Here is an 18,178-nt window from a genome sequence, read left to right on the forward strand (position 1 = left end):
TCTTTATCTCTGATTAGAACCCTACAGTTTTGTGCCCTCCGGAGTATATGGTGTGCTTCATGCATCGGCTCATAACGGCAGTCAGGAGCTACTGGGATGAAGGAAAGCACAAGAGGCCAGGAGCCATTAGTAGTGAAGGTGAACACGCACATCCTCCTCCTTCTGTAATGGTTGGGTTGGAAGCCAAATTCAGTTATGCTGCTGTTTTAGCACTGTAAAACACAGGAGAGCGGAAAGCAGAGATGTGGAGAGGAAGCTTCTGTTCATACGGTCAATACTACTTGACGCCTATTAAAGCTATATCTACTGAACCCGCGTCCTATCTTCCTGCCTTACTTATTTACGTGCTTGCTTGGATACTATTTTTCCTCTGAGACATACATGGTAAGGCTTGACGAACTCAGCAAACTTTATTAAGAAGTGACTCAGGTTTCTGTAAGTTTGAGATTTCCTAATGAATGCTGTAGCTTTAACAGCAACCATATTTGGATGGATTGTGCTTCTCAAAACCAATGATAACATCCAGAGTCACTTTGGAAACATGTTGGCTTTGCTACAGCAAGTTCGATTGGTGTTCTTGTATCAATGTTTTATTATTATACCACAGCGATTTGCCAATTAATGTGCAACATCATATTTCCTGATGCATCTCTTTATTGTTGCATTTCATGATGCAAATCAACTTCACCTCACCAACATCTTCTCATCTCACCAACCTTTGTTATTTCATCTTTTCCAACTAGAAGAAAACACTCACACTGGAGACACCTTCTCCTTACTTAAAACCTATCAACAATTACACTATAATCATTATTTTATGTTACTTGGCCTTGTTCATCTTCATCATCATCATCATCATCATTATTAAATCCCTGTGATTGAATTGTTACAATAGAAACAATAATGTTTCCGAAACTGCTGATCAGAGAAGAATGTCCAGACTGCTTCCACCTGAAAGGTAACTTAAATAACTAATCTTTACAACCGTTCTGAGGAGAAAAGCATCTCGGAACATTGTAGCCCATAACCTTAAGGTTTAACATGTGGCTTTTCTGATCAGCATGGTTATAACCAGCGGTTGTTTGATTTACCGTAGCTTTTCTGTCAGTCCAAGCGAAGCTGGTCATCCTCCTCTAATCAACGGAACCTACCTGGATGTTTTTTGTGCTGTTCTGCATAAACTCTAGAGACTGTTGGATGTGATGTTTCCAACAACCATGCAATAATTAAAACCATTTTCCCTTATTCTGATATTTGATGTGAACATTAACTGTATGTGCATTACTGTATCTGCATCATTTTATACATTGCACCACTGCCACATAATTGGCTGATTATACATCACATCATAACGGCGATCAAATGAGGCAGTTGTGAAGTGACACACCAGCTTTTTTCCCCTTCAGAATAGCAATCTACACCAGTGTCAGATCAGTAGGAAAGAGCAATAAATGGGAAAATATCATAAATAGAAAAACTATATCTTCGAAATTGCAAGAGAGATTGAACAGCTCCAGGAGATTGTAGTTCACAATGTAATTACACTGTGGAAATGTTTAATCTTTTTTAATCTTCCAAGCAAAAAAAAAGTCCACATGTAATCCAGAAGTTTCTTGTTTATTGCCTCTTTGGGTTATGTTTTCTTCTCTTTTCTTCTTGTCCATGCTAGACGCCTACGTACCCCCGCAGCTCTTCTACAATGGGAAGGTGGACTACTTCGACCTGCAGAGGCTCGGAGGGCTGCTCTCTCATCTCAAGAAAACGCTAAAAGGTTCGGAGCTTAGACTCGATTCCTTAATGTCACGCTGCATCATCGTGGTACAGCTTTATCTTTTAGAAAAGGAAAAAAAAAAAAAAACAGTAGGGATGTTTGTCTCTTTTAAGAAACTTGGCTTTATTGGGGGATGAACCACTAGAGGGAGATGAAGGTTAATTTCTCAAATCACCGGAGACGCACAAGCCATTGAACAGCATTCACATTTATGAAATGAACCTTTTCTGAAGAACATGATGGGAGGATTTTTTTTGTGCTTTGCTTTGAGGGCACATATATCGCTCGTGTTTGTGTCTTAAGTATTAAGTTTAAAGTTTCAGTTTACAATCTATCATTAGTTCTAATATCAAAATGATGACCATGCATTTAAGGAAATAGGATAAAAGTGAGAAATCCTTAATTTCTTTTTTCCTTCCTAGATTAGAAGGATATTATTGAAGTAAGTAGGTTTTTGGATTTTTATTTTTTATTTTTTTATAGTGCAGTATTTTCCTTTTTTTAAAAAAAATATCAGTTTATCATTCATTGAAAGCTTGACCATGTAGAAACAAGATAGATATAGAAAACCCTAGTAAAAAAAATGTTCACAGGAACATGTCCCCCCCCCAAAAAAAAGAAAAAAAAAGTAAATAAACTCGAATGGATACAGAAAGGTATACATACAAAATTATAGTGCACCAACATCCTGAACAAATGAAGTAAAAATACACGAGCACCTAAAGAATTTATCAACAGACATTGTAAAGTAAGTGGACCAATTCTGTGAAATCACTCACTGCTGCTGAGGACGGTCACATAGACAGCCTAAAGATACAAGAGATCATTGTGGATGGAAGCACTTAGAAAGCATGAAGATAGATTTAGGATCGCAATTGCCACAAACACTTTAGCACTCATGTCTCCATCAGTGACCATTTGATAACTTCAACAAGTTAGACTTCCTTGTTCAGAGTAGAATGAATTTCCTGCTTTTTTGAGAAAACACAGTACTCCGTTAGACTACACAGTTATAGAGTACACAGTTATTCTTTATAATCACACTTTCCTGGTGTCACACAGATGAGTCGTTCCTCTGAATTAAAGCTTGTGAGATATGAGTTTTTTTTCTTTCGTCCTTCGAACATTACCTATAAATTGGTAAATTGGTTCATTTGAAATTTATATCCTGAATTTATATATTTCTGTACTGCCGCTTTGGGACATTTTCCATTGGTAAAAGCTGTACACAATTCTTAATGAACTGAAATTATAAAGCATTTTTCCAATTGCCAAGATACTATATTAAAGAGGCAGACTAAAGGATTAGGATCCAATGATATGTTTGTCGATTGTGAATACGCTTCAGTTATGGATGCTGAAAGTGTGTCTTAAACAGGATAAGACCAAAATGTATGGAACATACAATTAAACATATGCAGGTGATGAACAATGGGGGCACGGTGGCTTATTGGTTAGCACGTTTGCCTCACACCTCTAGGGTTGGGGGTTCGATTCCCACCTCCGCCTTGTGTGTGTGGAGTTTGCATGTTCTCCCCGTGCCTCGGGGGTTTCCTCCGGGTACTTCGGTTTCCTCCCCCGGTCCAAATACATGCATGGTAGGTTGATTGGCATCTCTGGAAAATTGTCCGTAGTGTGTAAGTGAATGAGAGTGTGTGTGTGCCCTGTGATGGGTTGGCACTCTGTCCAGGGTGTATCCTGCCTCGATGCCCGATGACACTAAAGGATTAGGATCTAATGATTGTCGATTGTGAATACGCTTCAGTTATGGTTGCTGAATGTGTGTCTTAAACAGGACAAGACCAAAATGTATGGAACATACAATTAAACATGCAAGTGACGAACAAGCTAAATTTGCAGCAGGCCAATAGCAATACAGATGGCTGAGGAATAATAGTTTGTTGTTTTGAGGCACTTCAGCACCTTTGCTCTGTTTTTCAGATCATCAATAACCCGAGCGAAGCAGTCTCGGGCACACGTTACCTTCATTTTCTTCTGAAACTTTTGCAGCACTTTTTGCTCCTTCTCTATCGATCCTCTTGTCGCTTCTAGCAAAGCGACCATGGATCGGAAAGCTGTGGATTAATTAGCAAATGGAGAGCGAGTGCATCACGCAACACTCCTGATCGTTCTGACGATCTGAGCCGGGCTCGCTCACCCGCCTTCAGGAGGAAGTGTGGCTGCTCTGGTTTGATTTGTGACCTCGTAAATTTGCAAACGGATGCGGATGAGATGCGTGTCGGTTACGTCAGCTTAAATACAGATTCAGGGCTTTGATGTTCCTCAAGGTACAGTAGATTAGAACATCAGAACATTAGAACAACTACGAAGAGGTCTGAATATAAAAGTCACGGTTATTTTAAGTTATATTATGGGCAGGGAAATGGAGAGCAGCCTGTGACTGGAATTTTCTGCTATGTTGTTTAAAAACAATGAATTAAGTTTGATGCAGGCAGCGATTAACGGGGCCAAGCACTTTAGTGACCTTATAGTGAGGAGCAAGACCAGATGCTGCAAATGATCAATTTATTTGTATGTTATGGATGAGAAAACCAATGCTTTGCAAGTTATAATTACAAAGTACATATATACAAACTTGCCCTGTTGGGGGCGATAGAGAGCTTTATTATTGTGCCAAATTTCATAAAACTTGACAAAGCATTTGGCCATAGATGTGGAAGTATACAGTAATAATAAGAAATCATATCATTATGATAGGGTGTGAACGCAGAATTAGTGCTTTACTCAGAAAAACAACACAGCCATCAACAGCATGGAGAAGCACTATTTGAAATGCCACATGCATTAAATGTATAAATGTCTCTGTTTAAAGTAGAGCAGCAGCTACTCTGGGTGTTATAGTGTGTATTTTCATATCATAACTCCGATACTAAAAAAGACTAGAAAGAAATCCAGAAAATAAATAAAAAAAAAATTATAAAGAAATAAATATTTAAAATGGGATAAAAAGCCAAAGACAAATATTTAATGAATGAATAAATAAATAAAAATAGAAAAAAATAGTCATTATGATCCTAATAAATACTTAAGAACTTCAAGTAAAAACGAGTGTTAGGAATTTAATGTAGTCTAAAAACACAACAAAAATAAAATATATATTTTTGTGTATCTCAATACAGCTAATAGAATTAACCACCCCATGTAACATCATCTGCACTTTAACACACACACACACACACACACACACACACACACACACACACACACACACACACACACACTTATTTGTATTCAAATTTTTTTTTACACTTTTATCCGCTGCTTCACATTACACCCACACGAACAATGCTAATTATGACGTTTGGAAGTACAAGAATGTATTTGTAATGGATAGCAGCAACTTTATTACATCATTTTGATTGAAACTTTTAATTTTAAAAGCATTATTACATCTGTGTTTCATGCTTTCTGCCTAGGGTGTCGCATAATTACTTACGTAGCGCATAGCATTTGAGTTTCAGCCACAGGAAATAAAATAAAGTGGAAAAACAAAGCTGAATATAAAATGCCAAAATGATTTCTGTCTTAACATTAAAATACTCGTAAAAATAGATTTTATATAAAACAGCTACTTACACTTGACATATTTACCTCAGATTTTTGGACTGGGATGGGGCTCGTTTATAACATGTTTATAAAGTATTATTAATTTTACTTTTCAGTACTGATTCCTGTCTTTTGTCCCCCCCCCCCACCCCAGATTTTAGCCTAAGTACACTCGTCTTTTTCAGTCCAACAATTAAAACGATCATAAACGCCTCTTACAGGTTAAGCGGCATGTTCTACATTTCTTTAAGGTGAAAAGCAGGACAGTATTCAATATATATATTTTTTTTATAAATTTTTTAAATTAATTATTTTTTTTAGATTGTACAAAAGGCAAGAATGCAAGTTTTAGGTTTTTTTTTTTAAGGTGGAATCCAGAAATCATCATTAAACTTAGTCTGTGACTTGAGGGAAGACATGAGGGTCATATCGACTCGTATCCTCTGGTAGTTATGCAGTTATGCCTGTTATGTATTTTTTTCAAATACAATGTGTGATGATGATGATGTATAGTGTAAAAATCGATGGGAATGTACAGGAAGTGCCAATCACAGCACATCGCATCGACTTCCTGACCAATCAACGAAGCAGCGAATGAAAAACTAATTGAGCTAAATGGAAAACTTCTACTCTGTATAAAAAAATCATGAGAAATATAGTCACACTTTTACCCTTTATCATATCTGCATAGTTCAAAAAAACAAGACATTTGCTGCATTTTTGATTAACAATCAGTAAACCTATTTTGTAGGCTGCACAACACACGCATAAGCAAGTGCATCAGATTTCATCCACCGTTTTTGCGGCTTGATTACACCCTTGATTGCTTGCATGAGATGCCTCTTTGGTGTCTCCTTTGAAAAAAAACTGATTTTTCTGCCGGCTAATTTGCCGCTCTTGTTTCCTGATTGAGTTCTTTCAGATGTCTGTGATTGTTTCCATTGTTTTCGAGACATATATCTGATTTTGACAGAGAAAAGACGATTCAATGCACGTTTGAATTCTGTTCACGGTTTCCGAGTTGATGTGGAGCTTCTAACACACTGACGAGAAGGGCATCGGAAATGTGAACTTTGCGCTTTCTCGCCACGGGATGATATCGATTCGTATTTAAGGGCAGTCTGGGATTTTCTCTCCTGACCTTTCTTTCTGTCTTTTTTTTTTCCCCTTCAAATCCTTGTGCCCTTTCTATTCTCTTAAATGACTGAAGTATAGAGTTTCTCACGCTGCATCTTCTCGTAATCATTTTCTCTGACGGGTTTTATAGACCAGCTTGGATTCTGTCATGACATCATCGTTGTCATGATCGTTGCAGATTTTTCCGATAATGGCTATTGATGGTTGTCGTCTTCTGCAGGTTTGACTGCATGCGCTGGACATGATCGGTCTCATTATGATATATTTAAAGTTTTAAAGAGTTTTAAAGTTTGGGTTGATAAATGGACACGAAATAAAATTCTAGCATGCAATTGTTTGTGTTGGAGCTTGAATCGAGCACTTCCATTTTCTTTTCTTCATTGAGTTTAATATCCTGTTTGTCCATTTCGCCCCAGTGTAAATCACTTGATTTAATTCAGCCCTTCTCAGCCTGTAGGTGAACGATGGAATAAACCCAAGATAAACTCCAGCCTTATGGACAGTCGCAGAGCTTCCTAGATAAGCTTGGCACACACAGCCGGCTTCTTTGACCACGGTCGAATTTACAACCCCGCAAGTCCTCGATGTTCCGTCGTTCTTGGCAAACCAAACCAACAATTAAGAAAAGATGCCTTTCCGATTTATGACCCTTACCCATGCACGGATTTATTGTCGGGTGCCATAGCAAAGGTCTTTTTAGAGGTCACTTGCTCAGGTGTAATGAAGTTTTTTACATGGTCCACCACGTACAGTCAATTAAACGTTATTACTCATGTCTAGCCCAGTTCACTTTCTTCAGCAGGGTTGCAAATCACACCACATCAGCCGTGATGAGATATTACACACAAGGTTTGGTGATATGGTCTACTTTATTATTGTTTGTCTTAAATACTGTTTTTTATTTGTGTATTTTTTTCTTTTCTTTTGTTTTGGTTTATTTGAATAATTTTCCATTTTTCTTTTTAATTGTATTTTTGGATTTTTTTAAAAAAAATTAATGCTATTTATTTATATATTGTGCACAATTTTCTTTCTACCATCCATCCATCCATCCATCCATCCATCCTTCCTTCCTTACATCCTTCCTTCATTTGTTCCTCCATTCATCCATTTCATCATTCCCCCATCTACCCATTCATCCATCCAGTTTTACTAAGTGCTATCATCTTTATCTCAAGATCAAAACCTTTGCCAAAAAATACGACATAACCATTAACTTAAAGGTACTTCTGGTCAATGCTGTAGGTAATATTTTGACATGCACAATCCTTCACACCAATATTGAATATTGTAGTTTGATTATTAGCACATTTCTAATTGCAATATATATTCCTGTGTTATACTATGTTGACTTTCAGTAGGAGTTTTGTGTTGTATTGTCACGACTGTGAGTTGCCCCTTTCACCTGCACTGCACTTAAACCTTCATACATTTACATAATGCTGTTTGGCTTTCATATTAATGTTGCTCTCAGACATACAGCTGCTGATATGAATTTATCAGGACTGTTGTATGCGTTCACACAGGAGCATGTATTACTCTTAATATACATTTTTAATGCTGGGAGCATGACTAGACCGTTCGATCAACAAGGCATCTCTGAAAAGGAAGTAGCACACAATTTTTCTTCTCAGGGCTCTCGTCAAACACACTGTGATGCATGACACGCTGAGCATTGATTTTATTTTACTCCACATACACAAACAAACACAATGAATAATACATGGTTGTTATATGTGAGAATTTAGAATTGTTATGCGTCTAGATATTTATAAGTTTTACTGTGCAACGATTTTGTCAAGTTTCCTAAAGGGACAGCATATAATGACCGACCAGTGCTGTACCTTCTGTTCATTGAGAAAGTAATGCCTCTAATGAAGCACAGGAAAGCTAGAACTGTGTAACAAACAGTCATACTCTGTGTGTGTGTGTGTGTGTGTGTGTGTGTGTGTGTGTGTGTGTGTGTGGTGGTCTATCCAGATGACCTGGCGGCTAAAGCCAACATCATTATCGACCCCTCTGAGATCCAGGCCGTGTCTATGGACGATCTGGACGAGGATGATGAAAGCGGAGCTGCTCAGGTAAAACCTCTTTCACCTGTCTGCTCTTATGCGAATGCTTGTGGACGTAAAAATTATTCAGAAAGAGAACATTACCGTGTTAGTTCCACGTATTACCTGTTCATGTTTTCCAAAAGTATTACTTTCTTTTAGACCTAAACTTTTTTACTTATCTTTGCTCTCTTATGTTCTGTTTAATTACAAATGTTTCTCTTAAACTATTAGTAGTATTATGATGTATAATAATGAGGCACCTCAGGTGGTCCAGCAGCAGGATCCTGCGCTCTCATTGTCGAGTTCGATTCCCAGGCAGGGAGCTAACCCAGCCACTGAAGAGTTAACTCTCAGTGCCGGTCCTGAGCCCAGATAAAAAGTGAGGGTTGCGTCCGGAAGGTCATCCGGTGTAAAACCTGTGCTACATCTAATATGAGGACCACGTGATCTGCTGTGGCCACTCTGAACAGAGAGCAGCAGGCTGTTATATACATTTTTCAATATTCCTCTGTTTAAATACAGAATAACACAGTATATAATTTTTTTTTGGCTTTCTCTTTTCTAAAGTAATTAAGACTTGATACCAAAGAACTTTACTGTGGTTGAAAAACACACCTCTTTACCATCTGTGCCTCTGATTGTTGTAAAGCACTGATACCGGAGATTAACCAAATTAATGTATAAAACATTAAGCTTAAAATTAAATTAATATTAATAATTAATTTAATTATAGCTTTCATATATTTGGGCATTGTATATTTCTGGTTTTAATCCATTTTCAAATTTAAAAAAATTATATATATATATACTTATATATAAGTACAATTGTTTGCGGCAAAACAGACAATTGTTTGCGGCAAAGCAGACAATTTTTTGCAAAATTATTGGCACCCCATACAATTATAATTTGGTAAAAACTGTTCTGTGGTTCTTCCTGTAATGGAGCACTTGGACCCTAATTGCTTATCTTGAAGAGAGCCAATTGTTATAAATTTATAAACATGCTTGTGTGCATGTTCAGAGACCATCTGGTGCAGCAGCGATGGGTGGAGCTTTGGCCAGGCCGAGCTGGCTGAGTTCTCCTACTCTGGGCCGAGCCAATCGTTTCCTCAGTACGGCCGCAGTCAGCCTCATGACCCCACGGCGAACTTTGGCCCCGCCCGAAAAGGTGAAAGTGCGCACTCTGCCTGTGGAACAGAGGACAGAGGAGGACAGTAAGTTGCTTAAACGTCTAAACCTTCCTTGAACAGAAGCAAAAAACACAGTAGATACACAATAGTAGTTCATTGCTCCCAGTCTGCAAATACCATAAGTCATCTCTCCAGCTTTATGCATGGAACGGTTTGCACCTGAGAGAAGTCTATTCCTATTAAATAGCACAGCATAATAATAAAGGCTTAATGTCACTGGTGCTTACATTACTCCCTCTCCACTTTCCCCAGTCCCCATAGGGCATCACAAAGCCCTGTCCACCTCCAGTACGCTGCAATTTTCTGCCTTACAAAAGAAATCAGCAGGAAACCAATTAGCTAGGCTAGGATTCGAAAGAAAAAAAAAAACACTTCCCCTGAGAAAAAGGTGTCACGTTTTTTTGAAACCTTGCTGGAGGATAATCTGTTTTTCTTTTTAAAAACTCCTAAGGTCTTTTCCCCCTCTCTCCTATATACTTTCACCCCTCCATCTCTAGTCGAGGGAAGCCATGGTAACGATGGGCTGTTGCTGGGGCGACCGTTGGAAGAGCCTGAGCAGCCAATCACAGAAAAGTCCTTGCTGGAGATCCTGGATGGGATTGTGATGATGTACAACCTAAGTGTTCATCAGCAGCTGGGCAAGGTGAGATCCTAGAGTCTCAGTGTGCTTCACATTTTCCCTCCAGCACAGCAGTACACAGTAGACATCATGGAGGAAATGTATCATCATCTAGGTTGATTTCAGGCTTCTCAATGTTTCACTTTGTTGTTGATGTATATATTCATAGAAAATAAATATATACTTGATTTTTCCAGTGGCACTAGGACAACGGTTGTGGATAATAAGGGTTGGGGGGAAAAGGGTTAGGGCGGTGGTAGCTCAAGTGGTTAAGGCTCTGGGGTGTTGATCAGAGGATTGAGGCTCGAGTCCCCAATACTCCCCAGGTCCACAGTACATCCAAGCTGACACTATTGGGCCCTTGAGCAAGGAGGGCTGTATAATGAGGGCTGTATAATGGCTGACCCTGTGCTCTGACCCCAACCTCCAAATTCTTCCCAAAGGAAGAATTTCATTGTATATGCTACATATGTGAAAAAATAAAGGCTTCTTCTTCTTCTTCTTCTTCTTCTTCTTCTTCTTCTTCTTCTTCTTCTTCTTCTTCTTCTTCTTCTTCTTCTTCTTGCTGTGACCAGGATAAAGATGTTAATTAGGATGAATAAATGAATGTGATGAATGAAGGAGTATAAAACTTAACTCTGTCTGTAATACATGGTTTTTCATCTTCAGCTTGAGGAAACATTTACAGATTGTTCATTTTCAGTGGCTATAAGTTAAAAAGTAATTTTAGAACAATCCAAATTATTTCACTAAATATAGAAATAAATAGTTAAAGGAAAGTTATAAGTTACCCTTGAGGGTTGGATTTTCTCTGTGTTTTACAGTCGTAACACGGTGAGCAAGTGTCTAATTGAATCTTTAGTCGAAACATTCAATCTCACTGACCTTAAGAAAGGCATTAAACTTCACTCCACACACCTGGCTGAGTAATTCCCCCGAATGAGAGTAGATTAGGATCTGAGAGCAGCTTGGAGATGTCTTTTATGTAGTGACACACGCTGCGGAGGATTGCATGGTGGATTTGATTCTCGCTCGCTGAGAAGCACTTTGCTCGGCAGAGCCGTACAAAAACAACTCCATCACTGTCGGCGTGCTGGAGCGTTGTTATACCAAAACAGGTTCCTTACTTCAGTGTATTTGTGCTGCATGAAATGTTTTACAAAAAAAAAGGACATTTTAATTTGAGCAAAAGACAGATATGTTTACACTTGATTTGCTTTCACAATTTTGGAATTGAGTTCACTTTATATGGGTATTTATTTAAATAATAATAATATTAATAATGAAACTCCCCCAGCAGCACCGATACGGTTTCCGACACGTATCTTGTATATGGAGATTTAGTTCACTGAGCTGTGGCAGATGCAGTGATGCGAAAGTCATTAACCTGTAATTGAGCAAAATGTGTTCTTTAAAAAGTAAAAAGATTACATTAGTACATTAGGCACATACCGTTATCGTTATCCGTATCCGACTGTTTGTCTCCGTTATGTCATCTACCTGTACAGTGGTTCACAGCGGTTAGGTCATTTTAAAAACAATTGAGTCGCACGCTAAGACGTTTCTTGGCATTACTGAATCACACCAGGGGCACAGGGTTCTGCAGAAATCACCTGGGCTCTTCTGACATTTCTAATGATGGAAGTCATTAAACACAAGTGCTTTTAGGAGGCTGAACGCCGGTCATGCAATTGCTAAACCAGCTATGAACGTCTTTTCACCTGTCAAGTGTTTACAAAGCGATTAGGGCAGCTGGGAAAGCTAGTGCTCTAAAGTGGATGATTCGAGCAGCTTTTAGAACACTTTTTGAAACTATTAAGAAAAAAACTAAAAAAAAAACCTTCTGGAACATCGACTGTACCCCAGACTTCCTAACCCAACATCATTCAGATGTCACATGCATCTTGGATCGTATTTTCCGAGTCAACAAGCTTTAGTTCTTTGTCTTTTTAGCTATATACAGTACACAGTAAAATCTCCAGGAACATGATGCTACATAAAACACAGAACTACAAGACGCAACACAGAACTAAGTACACTATATAGACCTATACACTATTACATCAAGTGCATGAACACTACAACACGTGTGAACTTGTGCAAACAGTGCAAGAAAGTTCAGTACGATATTTGACCGATCGGTACACGGATTTGGATAGAGGTTGGGGGGCGGCACAGTTGAGATATAAATTTCCAAACATAAATAGATGAGATATTAGTAAGTGTGCTTAAAATGAGATAATCCAGATCATTCACACGTGATCTCTTTGTTTTTTGAGTTTGACGCTTAGGCAGTATTTTTGGGAAATGGTAGCCTAGTGGTTAAGGTGTTGGACCGCTGAAGGTTTAGAACTAATCAGAAGGTTGTGAGTTTGACTCCCAGGTCTATTAAGCTGCAACCACTAGGCCTCTGAGCAAGGCCCTTAAACCTCTGTTGTATAAAATGAGATAAAACTATAAAGCACTTTGGAAAATGGCATCTTTCAAATGTCATAGGTGTATTTTGTGCTTCTTGACGGTGGGGCTGTCCATGGTGCTGAAATTTGTAGTCAGAGTTCTTTCAGCAGTAATATTGGTCATTCATAAGAGACTGATGAAGCAAAGGATTATGGGATATATAAGGCAAGGTTCCATACACTGGCACTCCATGCACTGCCTTTAAAAATCAGCACCAGAATATCATCAAACAGCATTATTTGGTAGCACTGGATTCAGACACGATTGGATTCCTTCCTGATTTCCAACTGCGGTCCAATAGACAGCATTTTTAGACATTCATTCTTAAACACTACTTTTTTTTACAGCTGAAAAAGCTAAACTGAAAGTAGATATTAAACATATTTAATGTTTAAATCAGTACCACAGTCTTTCTACTGATGACTAGACTGTTTGCAGCACAGCCATGCATCTTTTTTTATTACCTTTCTGAGCACATAGTAAATATCTGCTGAATTTAGTGTTGCTATTTCTTTCCATCTGCTTTCTGTGACCTTCGAACTTTTCATCCTGCCACATTACTTCAGCTGGAGAACCGCCACTTGTTTATATGGCTTGCGTTCTGCTGATGGCATGCTAATGATGACTTGACAAAGTTGCACCAAGGTTAAGTTAAGGAACGTTTAGAGCTGGGAATTATGACTGTTTTTGCACATCTCTTCTACAGATGGTGGTTGTATCGGATGATGTCCACGAGTACGCCGTTGCGCTGAAAGACACGGAAGAGAAGATAGCACGATGTCCAGCTAGAGTAAGACATTATTGCAGCTACAGCAAGATGTAATCTATCCATGTACAATACACGAAGAGAAACATATTTTAGTGTAGGAAAGGCCGTAGTTTTCAGAAGAAAATATTGTAGATAATTTACTTACTATATTTTATTGGTGTAAGGGACGTGGTATTATTTTGTGTGCAGAGAGCAGACATTCTGGAAGAGCTTCAAAAGAGCCAGAAGGTGTTTGCTGAGAAGCTCAACCACCTGAGCCGCAGGTTGGCCTGGATCAACGCCACCATTTACTCCAAGGTACAGCACCATACTCCATGTGAGAGAGAAAGAAAGAGAGAGAGAGAACATTTTCTAAATTTAATTCCAAGGACCAATTTTTTTCAGTAACTGATCCTTTTGCTCCATCATGACTTCAGGGTCTGTCTCCTCTTTCTGACCTGTAGGCTAATTTTTCTGATGTTCTGTAAAACTTTATTTGCTGTGGTTGACACTTTAATAGTCCAATAAAGAAAAGGAAACTGCAGAGAAATATACCTAGCTTGTCAGTGGTTATACTGCACAGACACCAGGAGGTTTTGTGTGCTGTAAAAGACAATACATCTGAACAGACATTTTTCTGTAACGTATGGAAGAGAGGAAGTAAAGCATATGTACACAGACTTTGTAGTTTTTGTGAGTAGCGAAAAAACTAGAAGTGGTAATTTAGTATTTTAGTATTTTGTGATCTGATTTGTTTGTGTTTATGAAATGTTACATTGTGCTAATAATGCTGATTTTTTTTTTAATATTTACATATTAGAAGACAAATTATAATGCTTAAGAACCACTTTCTTTTAAACAAAAGTTGTTGAAAATCTTGGTTAAGTTGTTAATGAAACTCAATAAAGATTATAAAGTTAACGATTCATAACAGGGTCCTGAAGCCATCCTCTTGGTCTTTTGTATAGCGCTTTTTACAATTGACATTGTCTCAAAGCAGCTTTACAGAACATAAACATAGAACAAAAGGTTATTATAAGAATGATATAAAGATTAATAGAATACAAAATAATGTACTTCCATATGTACAGCCATTATTACTTTTTTATTCTTATTGTTATTCATTATACCTTATATAATGAACATATACAGTAAAGTGGAAGCCATTTTAGATTTGGTCTGTGTATTAAATGGGGCTTAATTAATACATTTTAATTAATATGTTGTAAAGGTGGTGTTTCATTGAACTTAACTTAAAAAGCTGTGATTTTTCCTAATATTTGTATGTTGTAGGAGAAGATGCTGGATGTCTACTGGCTTTTGCGTGTGTGCATCCGCACCATCGAGCATGCCGACAACACGGGCTCTTTGTTTGCTTTCACCCCTGAGTTTTACCTCAACGTGGCCATGAATAGCTACAGTGCCCTTAAGAACTACTTCAGCCCTTTCAACAGCATGGAGGAGCTCCCAGGTATAAAGACACTGAACAGCTCAGTGAGGACTTGACTACGGTCCTGGATAAAGTAATAAATTCCTTGTAACCTGCTAGACAGTGAATGATAATTCAGTACAATTTAACATACACAGTAATTGTTTAGTATTCTCATCCTTGGCATTTATGTGTAATTGATTGTAATAAGAGGCATCAAGTATCTTTCTGTTTTGCAAGATCTTTTGTCTTTACTTATATTTAAGAAGTATGTGTTTGTCATACAGGGTATGAGGACACACTCACCCAGCTTGCCGCCATCCTTGCGAAGCACTTTGCAGACCTGCGCATCGTGGGCACAGGTAAAGTCATGGCAGTAGATATTAGCTCAGTGTTGTGGCTTAAAGATAAATATTTTTAAAACAGAGCTGCTCTTACTATAAGTACTGTAGGTGTGTGTGTGTGTGTGTGTGTGTGTGTGTGTTGCCTTGTGAAAGTTCTCAGTTAGGATTCAGTTTATTACATCATCGTAGCCTACACGCGAGTGGAATAAAAGCAGACCCATTATGATTTATATGGCAAATATTGAATTAGAGTCCTGTCTGCATTCACCCATAAGCTTCCTCTTGTACTTAGTTAATGTACAACCTCTTTCTCAAGGTCTTTCTCTTTCTCTTGTTCTTTCCTCTCGTCCTTTTCTCCTATCATCTCTCATCATGCTCTTATCACCTTCACCCCATTTTCATCCCTCGCTCACTCTCGTTTTTGCTTTCGCCTCCCTCATTTCTTTTTCTCCCTCCCTCCCTCTTTCTTTTTCCTTTCATTCCCCCTATCTATCTCTCCTAATGTCCTATCTATTTTCATTACCTGCAGTGAAGGGTACAAAAAGAACCTGAGCCAAAAATGTTCTGGTAATCTGTTAGGCAGCTATTTTAATGGGAATTTTTAAAAATCTAATATAGTCTGTGCTCTTTGTGGCCTATTTGTCACACAGATGAATTCTTCATATATAAGTTCTGCTTTCGGGCAAAGTGAGAGTTTTTGCACGATTTTCTCTAATTCTGTGAAGGTCATTTGCTCTTCTGTAGCCAATCACATCAACTCAGAGTTAATTCAGTTAAACGCTAGCGTGAACGTAAATTTGAGACCTAAATTCAGGCAGATAATCTGTTACACTGTTAAGACAGATTACATCGAGCATCATGGTTTTTACATTGCGTTAAAGGTGAAGTATTTAATATATGTGTATATAATTTCCAACTGGTTCTAATCATTTAATAATCTACCATTTTAAAGAGATTTACCGAAAACTTACCTCTGTCTATGCAATATCTTTGTATTCAGGTACAAATCATAGGAGATGTAGTACTTTGTGTAGTTATGTTTGCTTATTAAAAATATCTACTGGTTTACTAGCAGTGACTAGTGGCCATGTAGTTATAATTTATTAAACATAGTCTTTGTGGATATGTTTTTAAAGTCTATTTATTACCGAAAAAGTAAATCGTTACATCAAGTATTGAAATTCGACTTCTGTCAAGCTGTGACAAACTAGCAGCTAGCTGCTTTAGCTAGTTTAGCTATTATGTTAGTTTAAACGTTTGGCTGATGTCTAATAAATTGATATTTCTTAGTAGTAGTAGTGGGTTTTTTTTTTATTATTATTTTTATTGGCTACTTTACATAGATTTCCTAATTACTTCATGTACATAGTACCTTACTTTCCTTGCTTACTTTATTTACTTACTTGCTTCACATGCTTACTTTCTTAATTAGTTTTTTATATTGCTTTATTACTTTACACCATTTACATACTTATCGACTTACCATCCCTGGTTACTTAAAGGTGTCCTTCCACACAAAACCGTTTTTACTTGTATTTTTTGATATGTGTTAGGTCCATATGTGTTTGTGTTGTGTCGGGAATGTGAAAATGAGCTGCTACCTCCCCTGTCAGTTCTAGCCACTTAAAAGAAATAAGCGGAGAAATCAGGTGAGTTAGAAAAGCTGCTCAGAGTGACGTAGAAATGATGCTACATTACTCTGACGGATGTAGCAAGCCATTCTGCCGCAATTCCAGGTGATTGTAAACAAAGTTCCTCTATCCTAGGCTACTTATTGCGCTGGGTGAATAAATAGTCATGCTCTCATATCCTAGCGGTTAGCCATTTGGAGCCAAGCAGCATAGCTCATTGAATATTAATGAGAACTGGCGCAAATCGAGCCGCGTTTTCCTGCAGGCTTTCTATACCACACTAGAATGGCTTGAAACAAGGTCACCAAGGCATTTTTACCACAAAAAAAGTTACAGAGTCCATGGTAAACCTCAGACATTACCACAAAAGTAATGAAATACGCGTGGCAGGGCATCTTTCAGTTACTTTCATTACTTAATTTAATTAGTTTCCTTGCTTTATGTATTAATATTACTTGCTTACTTTGCTTATTTTTCTTACTTATTTTAATTACCTGCTTACTTTCTTTGCTTACATTAGTTACATTTCTCATTTACTTTAATGAATTTACTTTTCCATTTGTTTATTTCTTTCCCTTTTTTTTTAAAATTTACTTATTTATTTCCTTATTGACCTTATTGTCCAGAAATTTGCTGAACCCTGGACTATGGCTGTGAGGATTTTTCCATCATTAGTAAGATCAGACGCTGGTGTTTGGTGAAGATGTTTGGGGTTCAATGGGTTTTCTAGTTCATCCCAAATGTGTTCAGTGGGGTTAAGTTAGAGTCGGGGCTCTGTGCAGGACAAGGAGTTCCACATAATATCAAACCATGTCTTCATGTAGCGTGCTTTGTTCACAGGAGCATTGTCATGCTGGAACAGGTTTGGGCTTCTCAGTTCCAGTGAAGTAAAAGTTTGGGTAAGAACCACGTATGGATGTGAGGGTTTCAGGTGTCTACAAGCTTATAGTACTTACTTACTTGTTTCTTTAAATTCTTGCAAATTTATCTAAAAATATCTTTTAACCAACCGTTTGTTGGTACACGTGGCTATTTGTCCAGTTTTGAAGAATATCTGTATTGCAGTAGCAGAGCCATTTTTCTCATTTTCTCGTGCAATAAACAAGCATCAGCGAGCTTGGCTGCTATCAGCGTGTGGGAGAAAATTGATCTCTGAAGCTATTTGGCTCAATGCGGTCGTGCATGATCAGATACGAATGTTAATAGATGTGGAATTAGATACCGTGAGCTT

General features: G+C 37.9%; 1 protein-coding gene across 2 annotated transcripts in view; it reads left to right on the forward strand.

The window, feature by feature from the left end:
• LOC113656446 (E3 ubiquitin-protein ligase RNF123) overlaps positions 1-18,178 on the forward strand; it is a 133,910-nt gene that overhangs the window by 12,938 nt on the left and 102,794 nt on the right. For both annotated transcript variants that reach the window (XM_027167724.2, XM_047809055.1), the window contains exons 20-28: positions 18-138; positions 1,670-1,771; positions 8,456-8,556; positions 9,551-9,743; positions 10,217-10,362; positions 13,502-13,585; positions 13,754-13,861; positions 14,837-15,014; positions 15,260-15,334. In XM_027167724.2, the coding sequence (XP_027023525.2) occupies positions 18-138; positions 1,670-1,771; positions 8,456-8,556; positions 9,551-9,743; positions 10,217-10,362; positions 13,502-13,585; positions 13,754-13,861; positions 14,837-15,014; positions 15,260-15,334 (1,108 nt within the window). The remainder of the gene's footprint in view (positions 1-17; positions 139-1,669; positions 1,772-8,455; positions 8,557-9,550; positions 9,744-10,216; positions 10,363-13,501; positions 13,586-13,753; positions 13,862-14,836; positions 15,015-15,259; positions 15,335-18,178) is intronic.

Source organism: Tachysurus fulvidraco, chromosome 2 (assembly GCF_022655615.1).
Source record: "Tachysurus fulvidraco isolate hzauxx_2018 chromosome 2, HZAU_PFXX_2.0, whole genome shotgun sequence".
Lineage (NCBI taxonomy): Eukaryota > Metazoa > Chordata > Actinopteri > Siluriformes > Bagridae > Tachysurus > Tachysurus fulvidraco.